The sequence below is a fragment of the Lagopus muta genome, chromosome Z, assembly GCF_023343835.1.
Source record: "Lagopus muta isolate bLagMut1 chromosome Z, bLagMut1 primary, whole genome shotgun sequence".
Lineage (NCBI taxonomy): Eukaryota > Metazoa > Chordata > Aves > Galliformes > Phasianidae > Lagopus > Lagopus muta.
This window is the reverse complement of record NC_064472.1, coordinates 8,816,133-8,832,089: the sequence shown is the minus strand read 5'-3', so window position 1 is coordinate 8,832,089 and position 15,957 is coordinate 8,816,133. Positions and strand designations below refer to the sequence as shown.

Genomic DNA, 15,957 nt, shown 5'->3' with positions numbered 1-15,957 from the left:
GTTTTGTTCAGAGAGCTGCCTCATGATGCCAGACAGCATGGTGAGACTGTTTGTAAATATTTGATTAGAAAAGGCAAGCAAATTTGGCATGAAAACGTGTACAAATTAATGCGGTTCCACTATCCGATAGAGATATTTATAATACAGAGAGGTATGTCGGACAACATTAACATATGTGGTACAACACCAAATCCCTTCCCCAGTGTCTCTGTTCTTACAGAGCCAGCAGATCCAGCCTGTGAACAGCCGATAGACAGGAGCCAATGTATTTTCCAGGGGATATACTGAGTGTTATGATCTGCTCTACCTTTAAACAGCACACAAAAGGGAAAATATGGGAGCATGCTCAAAATGTTTGTACACACCCTCTGCCCGCTCTTTGCCGACTGGAAAAGAGGACAAGGTTCTGGGTAGCAATGCTCCTTGCTTTGGCACTAAAGTGGTCTTTCAAAATTTCCCAACCAGGAGCAAAGTACATTGCTGGTCATTAACTCAGGCATGCCTCTCTGTGTATGTCTTCACGCAGTAGAATGTTTTGGGACCTTGCAGGGCTCTCTCTCCGAAGAGAAGGACAAGAGATAGGACACAGTCTGTGATGAGCTTCAAGATCCTCAGCTTACACATCTGCACAAGGAATAAAAGGGTCCCTGTTGCCATACGGAGACGTGTCCAGAAGGATGTATTGTTGTCATCCCACCTATCCAAAGCAGGAAATCCTCCACCTATTTTCCAGCCCAAGCTCTGGCCTTTTACATCTGAATTTCAGGTTTGTAGAAACACCAACCACGTGGCAAGGAGCATCAGGTCTTCAAGGCTTTTTCTCCAGCAAATGATTCTGACAGTGCTGGGACAGGATGCTTAAGCAGAGACAGAGTTACCATCTTCCTGAGTATTAAGACATTGATCTAAGAAGTGCCACACATGTTGTAAGCCATTAGGCAGAATTAAGCCTGTCCTGATACCTAGTAAATGATTTCTAGAGGCTAATTCCAGTCTGACTGTGTATCACTATTGTGCTTCTCTTTGAAACCAACCCTGGCATCAGCAAGGTTAAAGTCAGACCGATGCCAGACCAACTTACAGTCCTTATTCCAGCATGGAAGTATGTTTTAATGCAGAAGGAAGACATACTCAAACACCTTCCCAGTGAAAAGCGTAGGCTGAATCTGATCTTTAAATAAACACATTTTAAAGATAATTCCATAGCCAGATAGACTGGTAAGCCTGTCATGAAATCAGAATACAGCCTAGCATTATTTCAGATATTCCAAGATTGCCCTCACCTATTCAACGCAATGGGGAATGTCATGACCACAGAAAATACTGGTCAGTTGTGGTCACCACCCCTACTGACAGTCAGCCTTCGTTGCCCTGTTTATCTCAGTCATTATATGTGACTTTCAGATTTCCTGCTCTGAAGCCGTTTACCTGAATTGACAACAATTTTATTTTTCAATTCAGCTGGAGATGACACTTTTTTCCTTTCTTTTAACTAAATTTGCAGTTACGTAAATGCATGCGCTAAGTAAAAGAAAAAATACGTCAAGAATAGTTCAAATGCCACCCAGAGAGGCTTGGAGAAAGCTGAGGATTCAAGAAATAATACAATTCAAATTGGGAAGACAATGGCATGTTAAAATGTGAATCAGCTGGTGGTCAACATAGAACATGGTCCCAACTGAATATCATTTGTAAATTAATGGAGATTCCTTTTCTGTGGCTCCTACTTTGAGAGTTAAGCTGAAGACATTCCTACACTGTAAAAGAACTCAAGAAACAGCACTACAGTCTTAGTATTCAGGCTGGGACTACAGGCTGTCAGCGGTAAAACCATATGCAAGAAATGATAAGAATTTGTTTCAAATAAGAAAAGGAAATTGCGATTTTCAGGGCATGCTGTGAAGTCTGGAAGAACTACAGGCTGTCAGAGATTCTGCAGTACAACAAGCATATAGGAAGAAGCTAAGCTCTGATGCCTTTAAAGTGTGGAAGATCCCAGTGGGGCTTGAGGTTTGGCTGCAAGTCTTGAAAACCTTTTTGCAAATCTGAAAAAATAGCTCAAACGCTCCCTTGCAAAACTTAATTCACCCTTCTCAGTGGGAATCAAATTCAGAAAATTTCATTAAAAATCATAGTTCAGCCACAGCAGCAATCTAAAAGATAAGAAAGCATAATATTAAAGAAAGCAAATGAACAGCAAGGAGTACCAATCTAGCAAAGATGGATCAGACCCACGACTTACCAGTGATTGTGTTCCAAGGATCAGATTCCAGCTGCAACTCAGTCTCACAAAACACATCAAATGGCAAAAGTTGTAACTCATCAGATCTGCACAGCCACAAACCAACTGGAGCCTTTGTCAAAAGTCCATTAACTTGGGAACTACGTCTCTGCATTCATGATGGGAATCTTACGGACAGGAGCTACAATAGGGCTGCAAATTCCTACTGTATCACTAGTGCTGCAGTAGCAGGAGATTTCTTCCAAGCCTCAGCCTCATTATTTAAACACAAGTTCCTCTTTGTTTCAGAATGAAATGTTCTTAGCCAGCCTTCATGCCAATAAAGGAAGGTTTTAAAACACCATATTCTACCCTGAAATCACAGGAGGAAAATAAAAAGAAGCCAACTCTTATCATTTGTAATCATCTCCTGATTTTGAGAGCCTGCCTTGTGATCTCTGAATAGTCAGACTTGGCAACACCGTACCACCCTCAGGGTAAATTCTCCTGGCTGCCAAAAAAATCTTCCTCATTCCCTGAAAAATAAATTCCCAACGCTTATTAGTGTTGCCTTTTCCACTTCTAGCTATTCCTTTTTTCTCACTTTCGTATGTCAAACAGCCTTTTGCTGAAGACTTCATAAATCTGTACACTGCACTCAAAATGATTTAAAATACATTGTTTTTATCAAATAAAAAGACATTTTACTGTCCTTACAGTTTTAAGGACAGCTATTAAAAGAGACAACTGTTAGTTATTATACTTGTCAGATAACTACATAAAAACAGACCTTTCCCAGTATAGGGGTTTGTAAAAACAGTGCTTACGGATATGGTCTTGCTCTGTGATGGCATGCATCAAGGGGCAGATAAAGCCACAGAGGGAAGCTAAACAGAGGAATTTTTGTTTACTTTTTGATATGTTTTCAACCTGAGAGTTTTCTGCACTATGTCATCCCTGCAGGGTTTGTTAACATGCATGCTGCTCATGCTGATACATACACACATTTTCTGCATAGACTCTTCTACAGCACTCAGCATACTGTCAAGATAAGTTCAAGAAAGAAAGCAGTAGAAGTGGCAGTTCAGTTAATGACTCGTCCATTTGGTCAGCCTAGTCCCAGTTACAGGTTACCACTTTTAGCAGTTACCACTGCTAATGATGCCTGCACAGAAGGCTGACCACAAGCTTTGCTGACCACAAGCTTTGCTGACCACAAGCTCTGCTGACCACAAGCTCTGCGGATCTCATGGTGATTTTATTTTTCTATTTGAGTTAGATAGAAGACAGATGATTTCATCTCGGTGCTCTGATATGAAAGTACTGTCACAGTGTAGTCTAACACAACAAACTGATTGGAGTAGCATGTTCAAGGGTACTTAAGCATTACAGCTGAAAAACATCAAATTGTTTTCAAGCTGGTACATCCCCTGCATCTCAGCCATGCATTGATGTGTCATTAGGAATTCCTGTAATACCTTCCACATTGCAGGACTGAAATGGAGATGTTTTCTATAGCTTAAAAAAAAGAAACCCACACAGATAATTCCATTCTTTTGCCCCAAGGGAACTGCTTACAGAACTGCAGACTCCACACAGGACTTAGCATTAAAGTGACTCCTTAACATGAAAGACCTTGAATGCAATTGAGGAATGCACGTCCCCTGATCACACCTAAGGCAGCAATAGCTAACATGAGAAAAATCACGGAATTCTGTACAAATTATTTATATGGCTGTGGAATTTTTCAACACCTACACTTAACTACTAATGCTGCTTCCTGTAGCCATGAAAGATTAACAGTAGCTCTGCCTTCTTATCAAAGACTTTGAAATTTTTGAGCTAATTAGCCACAGTAAATTATGCAAATTAAGCACTAAATAAATCAGATTGAACCAGTGGTTATCCTTATCCACGTGATTTCACAACTGCAGCTGTGTCTGACAATGAAGAATTGGAGAAATCTCTCAGGTGGTTGGATCCAGAGACATTTCCTGGCAGACAACCACAGCAAACCTACAGCAGTCCAAGCTCTCCCTTAAATGACTCTATGTGCCTGAATAGGCTCCTAGGCCTCCTTGGCATCTACCATCTGTGAGATACTTACAGACCAGTACTAAGCTAAACAAAGCAATTCATTTAGCCTTCTCTTCTATGGAGGCTGGAATTCTTCTGAAGAAAGTGACGTATAATTCTGTTTTACTGACAGTGATACAGGTTGGTAAAACAAGGATTTTACAAAATTCCCATCCTTTGTGCTTTCACACATTTGTGAACCTGCACTGCAAAGTCTTAATGAAAATAAATAAATCAAGATAGGATCTTCATACTTTTGCTACTATTTTCTCTCTGATAGAACTAGAAATAGGTTAAGAAATCTGCTTTGCGGCTCACATGATGATTTTGGCAAGGCAAAATAAAGCAAGAATAACTATAAAGTTAGTAAGAATAGAAGTATCTGGCACAAGTAAAAGCATTTTGGCTGAGTTACATGGGTTTCTGTTCTATTTAGATGTTACTTTGCCATTTATCTATCTAAATGTGAGTTACTAGGGGAACAGATAAGTGCCAGGGTTGGCTACAGGAGCCATGGGATGTTCCCTATGGAATAGGTAGCCAGTATCCACCACACTAACACAGCCTTGGCAGCCCTCGAACAGCAATTCTGCTGAGGGCAGTCTGGGCCTCCAAAGCCACCATTGCCTGGGACCTGGTAATATCTTTGTTGCTTACAGCAGAGTGTGAGTAATATACCTGATTCTAGGACTCTTGCTATGGAAAAGTCAAGCTATAAATGCCTTTTGTCTTACAGAGCCTAGGCATAAGAACATCTGTATTTTTGAAATCTTTGAAAAACGTGCAGCATAAAATGACACACTTAAAAGTGTGTAGAGCTGTTCTGCTTGTTCCTCATCATCTGTTGATCAGCTCTTGCCAAATGAAGGAGTCTTCCAGTGTAGAAGGGAAGACAGTCTTTTAGCTAATTTCTGTTACGAGAGCATCACTTTAATTAACATCAATTAACATCAATGGCAAAGACAGTTAAATGATCTCAACTCAGCTTCTGTTATGCAGTGCTACAAGATCATTCCACAGTGACTTAAATGTAGCCGTTTTCAGAGACAAAGCTAAAACAAGGAAAGAGTCTGTCTGGCTTTACCAACCAGGTAAAACTATGGCATACAAATGATTCATCTCCTGTGGACCAAAATGCATCAATTAAACTGGGCTAGACAGACAGGTAAGTGAATAGAAATTAATGGCCTGCAATGCACCAGAGACACAACAGGATGACTGAGGAGTTCCTTTGATCCTCAGGCTCTAAAATATCTCTTAAAATGTTATTTTCCCCAAACACATCATCAGAGCCTTTTATTACTTAATGCTTAGCATTTGCTTTTGCTACAGCAAAAGACTACATTATGATTAAACTTAAAATTACACAGAGCAAAAGGCTAAGACAAGAAAAAAATAGGCAAAGTTCTGACTATTTAAATTACAAATAATTAAGACGGCAACTGAAATTAATTTTTCACATGATTTACATAACATATTGTACTTAGTAGGTTACATTTACTAACAGAGTTGACAGGTATACAGGTACCGTCAATTCTACACCCCCAGAGCATGTATGTGTGGTAAGAGATATTTGGTATTTGGAAAAGAGATCTGAAAGTGTTGTAATTTTCAGTGTAATTATGCATAATTGACCACAATTAGTTATATGCATGATGGCTTAAGTTTCCAACATCGGTTAGGTGGGGGAGGATTTTTAAAGATCTCCAGATCATGGAGGACCATGGATACAGATGTTGTTCCAGTGAACTTCAAGGTCTCCGACATGAAACAGTGCTGATAACAGCCTCTGCAAAGGCTAAAAGACTGAATAAGCCAAGCTCCTGAAGAACAAATACATAAATAACTTAAGCTTTTTCGATATTAATTCTTGTTCTAAATAAAAAATTTGCTGCCACAGAGCAAAACTTGGTGACAAATATTCCACCTTTAAAGCTTCCACATTTGAAAATTTCCAGAGATTGGGAATTTGTTGCAACAAAACTAGTTGTTCTCAATACCCATTTGCTATTAAAACCCACAGTTTGTCTGGCCTAAATTTAACAGCTCCAGCTTTTCTTTGATCTTGTTACACCATTTGCCTGGGAGATTAAGGAGCCCTTTGTTACGTGATCTGTCTGCCCAATACAGGGAGTTAACAGACCAGGATCCAACCTACTAATAAGCTTTTCTTTGACAGGTGGAAAAAACGGAGTTCCTTTGACTTCCTTTCCCAAGTCAGTGCTCCTTAGGTGATTCCTTCATTCTTTTTTGAACACTTTCTATTTTGTCATCCTTCTCCCTAGCATGTCAAAACCAGAAGTAAGCATGCCTTTCTAAGGGGATCATTTAAGCACTAAGTGAAAAAAGGCTCTTTGAAACTCAGAGTTCTTATGCAAAATCTCTCCTGTGCCAGAGGTCACTGTTAAAATATCACAGCTTCTCAAGGTAGGGCTGCCTCCATACAGATTATGCCTTGAATTTCTTCACACCTATGCTTGGTCACCATAGAACAGACTGATTTCCTGTTCTCTCCTACCAAGAGATTTAAGTCATTCTGTATCTTCAATCTGATTATTCCATTTCTCACCACCTGTCAGATATTTGTCTTATCAAAATATCAGCAGTGATTTTCTGCTTGCTTCTTCCTTGTGGATTTCCAACCTTTTGGCTTGCCTGGGCCACACTGAGTGAAAAGGAATTGTCTTGGGCTGTATGCATGTAGGTCGCACTGAAAGTAATAACTCCTATTTGTTTTAATAGAAACTACAACAGATATAATCAACACAGTTGCACTGTTTGTTAAAGCAAAGTCTCAGCCATGAAACACTATTTTTCAAAATAATAATCATTACATTATTAGCTATGCATTTTTTGGCAGTGATGAAGAAGAGCCTGCATGCTGCTCTAATAAGAATCTATACCATTAGAGGTGACCCACTGTTGCTGTTGTCACTGCTGAAACGCTCCACCCACTGCCTCACTGTGCTCACATCCACTGATTGGTCTCCATAAACATTCAGCAAGCATCACTGAATGTCAGAGGGTGATGCTTTTTCCCCATGGAGGAACTCAGCTCCATGCCTTCGTTTGCACTTCCATGTCAGACAGTATTTTGTAACCCTGCCCCTCTGCTGCCATCTGTTGTACAGCAACAAAACGTAATGGAATACTGGGGGGAAGGTTCAATCTCTCCTGCCATACTACCAACATCTGCCTCTGCCATCATGGACCAAGAGAATAAAATGGGAAGCATTATTTTTGGAGTAGCCCTCATAAAATGTATACATGCATAGTGTGGGCAGTGGAGGTTTGCAACACACAGGTAACAAAAACAATATATTTTTTTAAAACTAAAACATAATAAAGGGAAAGCAACAAAACCACAAAACTAGTGGGATATTTGATCCTGTTTTTATGCAACTAGTGCCTCAGTCTGGTTCAATGGCAGTGGTTGCCATTCTTAGTGAGGTCTCAAGGTGTTCGTTGGAGATTTTTGATGAAATCTTACTCCCCTTGCGCTTCGTTCTTGGAAACAGTTGTTTACAAATGTATGTAATGCCAAAAAGCAATGACATGAATAAGGTGTGAAGCGAGAGGTATTTTTCTTTGGTAAGATAGGCTTTACAGAAGTCCAGCAGGAAGACACGATCAGATTTTTTAGTTGAATATCTGATCGCAGATAAATCTGAAGGTCATGTATTTATGTTGACTGAAAGTAGAGTCACAAATAGACACACACACACACAAAGATTTTTTTTTTTTTTTTGCAATCTTGAAAGCTCTTCTCAAATTTCTTTAGCGAAATGGAAAGCATGAATGCATATTTTTGCTGTTCACAGGACTGTGTTTATCCAAAAGGCATAAACTTCTTTGCCATCACTTGAGCTGGCCCTGATTTCTGCACCCTGGTTTCTGCACCCTGCCCAGCCCTGGTTTCAGCCCAGGTGGGGTTAACAGCTCATCACTGTTTGGTTATGGCTGAGTGATGGGCTGATAGCTCAAGAGCTGCCAACATGATGGCAGACTGTGCTGGGCTGAGCAGCCTGCAGACCTCAGGATGGACATGCCTGGCATAGTTCCTTTTGTTACATTTGCTTCAGAGGCATACAAATGCTGTTTTGTTTCTTACCTTTTTTTTTTTTCCCCCTCAACAGCCTGTTTTAATCAATACAGTGTAGTCATGGAAGAGCTCCTTACAGCTGTGAGGAAGTCTCATAGAGCACCATAAACACATAAATTAAATAGAGCAGACCCATGGTCCTTCTTTTTGGTTGTGGGCGTACTGAGTGTCCATAAAGATGTTCTACAGCAATTCACAAATAAGATTCATGTATTCCCTTTTTAACTTTTCTTTTTTGCTTATGTGCTTGTACTTGTTTTCTGCACTATAATATTCCTTTACAGTAGCAATTTGGCACATTATTTAGTGAGGGCTCTGTCTGCCTGTAACAAATATAACCAATTAAAATGCCTGGCAACTAGGCAACAATTATTGCAACAATTTTAAGCAACAATTTTAATGCTGATTGCCTCATTTTTCTTTCTCAAGTTGGGTCCTAAATTTGTCACGAATAAACCAACCATCATTAATAACTGGCATCATCAGCATTTGTGAATAAGTCTTTCAACTCAGTACCTATAGCCAGTGTCAATAAGCAAGACACCTACAGTCAAAAGCAAATGCTCAGCTACCATGCTGGCACAAAGCTGTCAAAACTGCTACCAAAGTCAGAGTGATTTTCCTTGGTTTCTGAACATTGAAGTTGTGTTTAACTTTAGCAACTTAAGATCAGTGCTGAGCACAAGCATTTGAACTGACACGGAGACATCTTCTGAAAGCTGGGATTTGTTGTGTCATTTTAGTGCTTTTCGTAAGTACAGCCCAAATAGCAAACTGAATCCAGACTATAGTGTCAGTCTCCCTTTGAAGTGTGTGCATGCAGCTGTGGGCCACATGAATCCCAACTAGCCTTTGTGATATTGCACTTAGGTAACCGCAGCAGTTTTACTGTGGGGTCTCACAAGGCCAAAGCTGCCTGCTGGTCCCAGCCCAGCACAGGTGCTGGTGTATGACTACAGGGCCAACTCCAGTGCAGTCCCCTCATGAGAACCACATGCACATAGCCTTACACAAGACAAGGAAATTCACTTAATAAATCCGAAATGTTTTTTTCTCTCTCTGACGTTTTCGGTCTCAGTGTTAGCAATACCGAAATAAACTCATGCAGCTTACAGAAGGATTAGAAGGGATCTCCACTCATAGCAGTCTTCTGTGTCTGTACTGCAAGCATGATTTAAATATACATACATCTCAAAACCCATCTGAAAGAGACTTTCTGTGATCTGCTTCAGAGATCTGAATTCCTTAGGCACCATTCAGTCTTCTTAGTGCTTTTACTTAAAACTCTTTGGTCATTCATCAGAATCAACCAAGTTTAATAGTTACGCTGCTAGTGATGAAAATGCAGCACAGGCTATCTTCCACAAGCTACATTACGGCCTTTTGCTGTGCCACAGCAGCGAGAAAAATTGTCAGTGAACACCTAGTACAACTTCTAGCACAGCCTGCCCTCAAACCCACAGCCTGCACTGTCAAACTGAGTTTTCAGGCTTGTGGAGTTCTCCTTGTCCAACATATGCTTCTGTTCTTGTCACATGGATTACTTTCAATCTTGCCACTACATTGTGTGCTAAGTAGGACGAAGCCTAGTCCTCCCACTCATATTTTAAATGAAAATACTACCTTGCACGTAGATGGACTAATAACTTTCTGAAATATTTTTCAGTCCCATCTTCTGTGACTTTCCAATGTATCTGAGAATTTCAGAGAGCTGGGCTTCATAAGGTTTTGATACTTTTGATACCATAATTGGACTGAGACCTTAGAGAAAACTCCAATTTTTATCTATATTTCAAGATCACATTGTAGCATTATAATAAGTAGTTAAAACAAATTAATGATCACAGACATTATCTGAACTCAGTAAGATTCTGCAGTGTGAGGATCCCAGTCCTGCTTAGTTGCCTCCTCTATCACTGCGGTCCCCAGACCGGTGGAGAGGGTGAATGTCAAAGCTGCCATTCCTGGTGAAGTCATTGGTGATGAACTGGTAACTGATGAAGTAACTGTGCTGACAAGAATATATCTGTATATTCCCTTAGCATTCTGTTAAGTACATCATAACACGCAATTTAAATCTTACATGATATGGAATTAGTAGAGCACATACTAAATGGATTTAAACCAGGTTTGCTGTCAGGGCCTATAGCAGAGCTGTAAACAGAAGTGAATAGAGATGTTTTCTTTTGCAGATTTATGAGCATCATTTCTAGTCCTGCAGTGCTTGGTATTATTTGTTTTATTCTGTGTAATGATGTAAACCATCTACTGGCGCGGAAATGATGAAAAAGACAGCTACACTTACAGTACGCTCTTATCCCAATAGTTAGATGGATATGACTGCAAGTGTCCTTTTATGAATGAAGGTTACATCAAGGACAGGAGGCTACAATTTGGAAAGAAAAAACTCAAAGACTGATGCCAGTCATTGATGACAGTCATTACCATTGCTATGAGCTGTGATTACACAATGGCTTAGTCTAAAACTGTGAGGACCATCAGGGGAGGTGAAACTGTACTTCTGAATGAAGAACACGAGAGAAACTAGGTCGGTATGTCTGATTATGGTGTTTGCACTTGGGAAGAATGTAGGATGTTGAGGGTGAGTGGATGAAAGACTCTCAGTCAGATGGAGTTCTGACGTGGAAATGGTGATTGTAAAAGGCACACCACAGTCTGAAACCACCAGGGTAGAGGATGCCTAATGAATTTCCTACCTTGACCTCCCCTATTTGTGATATATGCCTCTCAAATAAGTATTTAGAAGTTGCTAGAAAACAAAGTATTTGTCCTAGAAGAAACTTCTGGGATTTGGAACAGGGTCTGTATGAACCTAATTGGTTTGTAACATGAAGCTGATTTTAATTTTCATTAAATCTTTGGAATGGACAGTGGATTGGGAATTCTGTACTGATTTTTTTTTTTTCACAGCTTGCTTTCTAGAGGCGGTCCAGACTTCTTGCAAAATAAAGAGGGGAAAAAATGGCGTACTTTGAAGCACACTCTCACTGTCCCTTGCAGGATGGCTTTTAATCTCCAAAAGTAAGCAAATTCTGTTACCAGACATTTCCTTTATTATTCAAAGTTCCAATCTAAAGTCCTGATTCTGTAAATCATATAATCACAGAATCACCAGCTGTAGGTGAAGTTGTCTCTGGACATCTAAACTCAGAGGGAAACTCTGCAAGGCAAAAGAAGCACGCTCCTTTATCATGCAAACCTATTTCACTTTTGCCTTGCTATCTTTCTTCACTACCCCCCCTACAGGAAAAGTTTCTCAGTGTCACAGAGCAGCCAGCTCCTTGAGTAGCTGCACTTCATCCTTTAGTGGTAAGGATGAATTGTTTCACTTGACCTGGAAGATCTGCTGAGGGATGAACTCTTCAGTCAAGTAAGCAGTGCCTGCAAACCACAAAGGTGAAGCTGCAGTACCTTGCTGTTAAAGATATGTAGTCCATTTTTATTCTCCCCATTATCTCTGAAGAACATTGAGTATGTCCTAATTGGAGACATTGTGTCTCCCACGTCCTTATTGCAATGTCTATCCAACAGTTTCAGTCAGTGTGAGCAGTACAAGAAAGATGTCCACATTCATTGGACAGTGCATTTGAGAAAATGAAAAATACAAGACTGTAGGTATACCTCTCTCCCTAGATGAGCACAATAAGAACTGCTCTGTTGTCTCAGTGTTCAACCATAAATCCCCAGCATCAAAAATCTTAAGGAATCTATTACTAAATAGTTATTCCCTGTGAAAACTCTTGCCAGGATTTTACACCACTTTAATTAAGTCACAAAGGCATAACAACTTTTACTTTAATGCAGTCACACCAACAAAAGCACTCTGCATTAGCTCATCCTGCTCGTTCTGAAATTACAGAGACAGCTAGAGTAGTATAGGCCCCTCTACATGGTCCAGTTGTGCCCATGCTAGACCCCATTATACAGTGTCATTTCACTATAAAGAACTGAGGATTGGACAGCTCTACCAGATTCTTCAGTGTTCTGGGGGTGAGCCTGTACTCCTCACGCATCCTTGTAGCTGGCAGTTACACCCACGGAGTGCAGGCAGAGCAGGGGAAGGTACATCACCCAGGAAGATACTGTTTTTTCCTTCTTGTCTCATGTGATGGAGAGTTGCACATAGGAAGTCATCTTCGAATGCTGTCAGAAGCACACTTACTTCTGGAACATGAATTCAAGTGATTGTTAAGGCTTGGGCTTGTTGTGCTCCCATGAGCAAGGCAGAGCACAAGCCCAACACCCACCACAGCCCTCTGAAGCCTATGCTGCAGGCTGTCAGTCTAACCAGAAATCCAGCAATCTCACTTATGCAGAAACAAAACCAGAAAGACAGCTCCTCCTGATGGGAATAGCAATTAATTCTAGCCAAGCAGCAAAGATCCTGAATTGCAAATTGCAGTGACAGTATTCCCTTGTTCAGAGGGGACTGTCACATGCCAAAGACATGCCACTGGCATCAGAAACCTCATCCAAATAAATTACTGATGAAACCTTCAGTGATAGGATACAAAAGCAAGAGACAAGCTAGGACCCTATTTGTAAAGAATTCACCATGATGGAGTGAAATGGACCCACACAAAACAAGGGATCTTTTGTTTCAGAAAGTATACTTTGGGCAGCAGAACAAATGTGTTGCTTGTACCCTGGCAGCAACTGCCAAATGCATGCTGCACAAAAGAGTGGTGATGTAATTATGCTCACCGCAGATCCAAAGAGCTGAGTTCTATTTGTGGCTCTAGCTGAGTCCCCATGTGACAACAGGACTGTTTTCTCTGGCCCGGATTCATCTCCTTTTCTGCACCTGGAGGGCAGAACAGTGGGAAAGTCCTGCCTAATTCCTGCGCTCTTAGCATAGGGGCTGTGAGATGGTGACAAGGTGAAGAATATCCTGAGCGCTTCTTGCCACAATTTCTTTTGCAAAGACTGATCCCATTCTGTTTCTCAGAATTCCTGCTGCCTGCTGGATTAAAGAAATTGTCAGGCCAATTCAGACTTCTCAGCAAACTAACAGGAACATTTCCTGGGCTCAGATGCAGTGAACTTCAAGAGAGAAATGTCATTTTTAAAGAAAAATCAAATGTTTGAATATTGCACACGGAATGTAATCTTTACCAGTAAAAATGAAGACAACCCATCTGGTTTTACTGTCAGAGCACAAGAGAGAGACTATTTGGGAGCACACCAAGGGCCCCTACAGCCAAGTGTCTGCTTTCCAAGAGTGCTGAGCAGTAACTGATCAAAGAGCATAAGAATCACAGCAAAAGTTGTTCTATACCTATATTCAGAGTTTCCTGCATATTGCAATTATGAATTTACTAAATCAAAGGACTTGTGCTTGGTAATGGCCAGCAGCAAACTGCTCCTCTGTGAATTGATCTTTTGACTCCACGTGTATCTTTGTCCTCCAGAGCATGGAGTGTGGGAAGAAAACATTCACAATTTTGTAATGTATCATATTATTCTATTTTAAATTTGTATTATACCAATAAATTTGTATTAGCTCAATAATTTCATATGGTCTCCCTCATCCTTATATGCCTTATAGGCAATAATGAATATTTGACCCTTTTTCACTTTTGCTGCTCAGGATTCTATAGACCCATATCAAATCCCCTCTCCTTTGGCATGTTGTCAGAGCACCAGTCTGTTCATGCTGGATGATACAGAAGTCATCCTACATATCCCTGCTCATCCTTGGTGTCTTTTTCTGGTCATGTTCCCATCTTCCCACAGCTAAACACATACTTCCTCAAAGTTTACAACCACAACTGCACACAGTAATCAAGACATTGCTATATTACAGATCTCGTAATTTTTTCAGTTTTCTATTGTTGTTTCTCCTACTGCTTTATATGTAGTGTTCAATTTTTCTTCTACTGTATCCAGGTTTACTTTCCTTTATTTCTTTCCTGAATGACAGCCATTTTCCTTAAGCCCAGTACTGAGCTTTTAATCCCACGACTAAATTTCCCAACAATGAATTTCAATAGTCATTTTATCACAACTGAGATCCTTCAGCATCCGTTCAAAATAGTTGTTCCCTAAAAATAAACACCAAGCAATTTGCTTTGTTAGTAGAGAATACTCACAACAGACTATAACGTTTTCATGCCAAAGAACACTAGCAAAAAGTATATATGCAGTTTTGCAAGAAGATACAGAGCAACTGAAATGGCAGGTGGGCAAAGCCAAGGCCCTGTCTCTGACTCCCTGTCTTCCACTCTGTCATCCACAGAGAACTCCCAGGGTTGAAGTGCTTAGGGTAATAAATTCAGTGACTAATCCTGCTATTTGCAGTTCTCAAACACTGTTTATCTGTAGCCCGGTGGCTGATTTTCATTTCAAGCCAGATGGAGAACTATTAGTGCTCCACAGGGGAATCAGCTTTTACTTCAGAAAGTACACTCTAACTCAGACAAGAAGTTTCCTGCTAGAAACAATGAGGAAATTGACTGGGTCAACACACCCGGTCCTTCTCACAAATTAGAAGAACCATTCTGTAGTCTACCCATTTCTGGAAGCAAGGAGAAAACTCTGCTGCCTTTGCAATGCTATTCTGTTCTCTAACCCTCTCTGCTTCATTTCAGAGTGAATGGTAAAACAGGTAGATACAAGGTGCACAAATAGCATAAAAACGGTGAGAAAATATCAGCCTGCTAGAATTCTTTTCCATTTCCTGAATGTGGGGGCAGTAACGTTGGACAGAAGTTGTAATGGATTAGCACTGGAAGCCCTAAACTAGATGTCCATAGCGGCTCATATTAATTTCATACCTAATCCTAGACACTACAGCAGGAAAAGTGCCTTTTCACAGTATTCAGGCCTGGCATGCCCTAATGGGAGCTCACCTCTAAAGACATCTCTGAAAGATGTTCCCCACCAAAGGACAATGTGTTTATGCTTAGAGATGTCTCTCATTATTAGCTTCTGGTGAAACAGAACAGACCTGGTCTTTCAGCAGTTAGAAGGGCAGGGAAAGGGGAGTGCCAATCACAGTCCATCAGATGAGATTAAAGGGTGTTTCTAGAGACAAGTCCTTGACCAAAGGGAGAGTCAGTACTATCATGTGCCAAAAATCCTGTCTAACACTGTCATTACCCATACATTTCTAAATCTTCATGTCTTGGAATGTAAAGGTATAATCCCTATTTTCAATTCAATCACAGTTTACATATATTAAATTGAGTTCTTGCTACAAGATGTAGTCCATGCCCCACAGTGTAATGTGATTTAACCTCAATGCACCAGTTTAATATTTTAAATCTGTCACTGTCATTTCTGTATTTCTTACTTACAAGAGCCATACCCCACTGCAAACAGGTCCTTGTACTTTGGATTCCTGTAATGAGAAAATTCAGGTAGGAAAGCATTTATAATTAACTACATAATTCAACAGGAATGCACATTTGTTTCACATTTTAATATCATAGTCCATTCTCACAGGACTACATAGAGTCTAAGGGCTAGACCCTTATGAATTTACACATCAGTAAAGTTCATGTATGAGTAATTCTTCTGGACTCAAGATGCGTAA

At 40.3% G+C, this 15,957-nt stretch overlaps 1 protein-coding gene across 4 annotated transcripts in view; it reads right to left on the bottom strand.

Moving 5' to 3' along the window:
• Window positions 1–15,957, bottom strand: part of DNAI1 (dynein axonemal intermediate chain 1) — a 136,020-nt gene that overhangs the window by 81,845 nt on the left and 38,218 nt on the right. For all 4 annotated transcript variants that reach the window (XM_048930797.1, XM_048930799.1, XM_048930800.1 and 1 more), the window contains one exon: window positions 15,719–15,762. In XM_048930797.1, coding sequence (XP_048786754.1) covers window positions 15,719–15,762 — 44 coding nt within the window. The remainder of the gene's footprint in view (window positions 1–15,718; window positions 15,763–15,957) is intronic.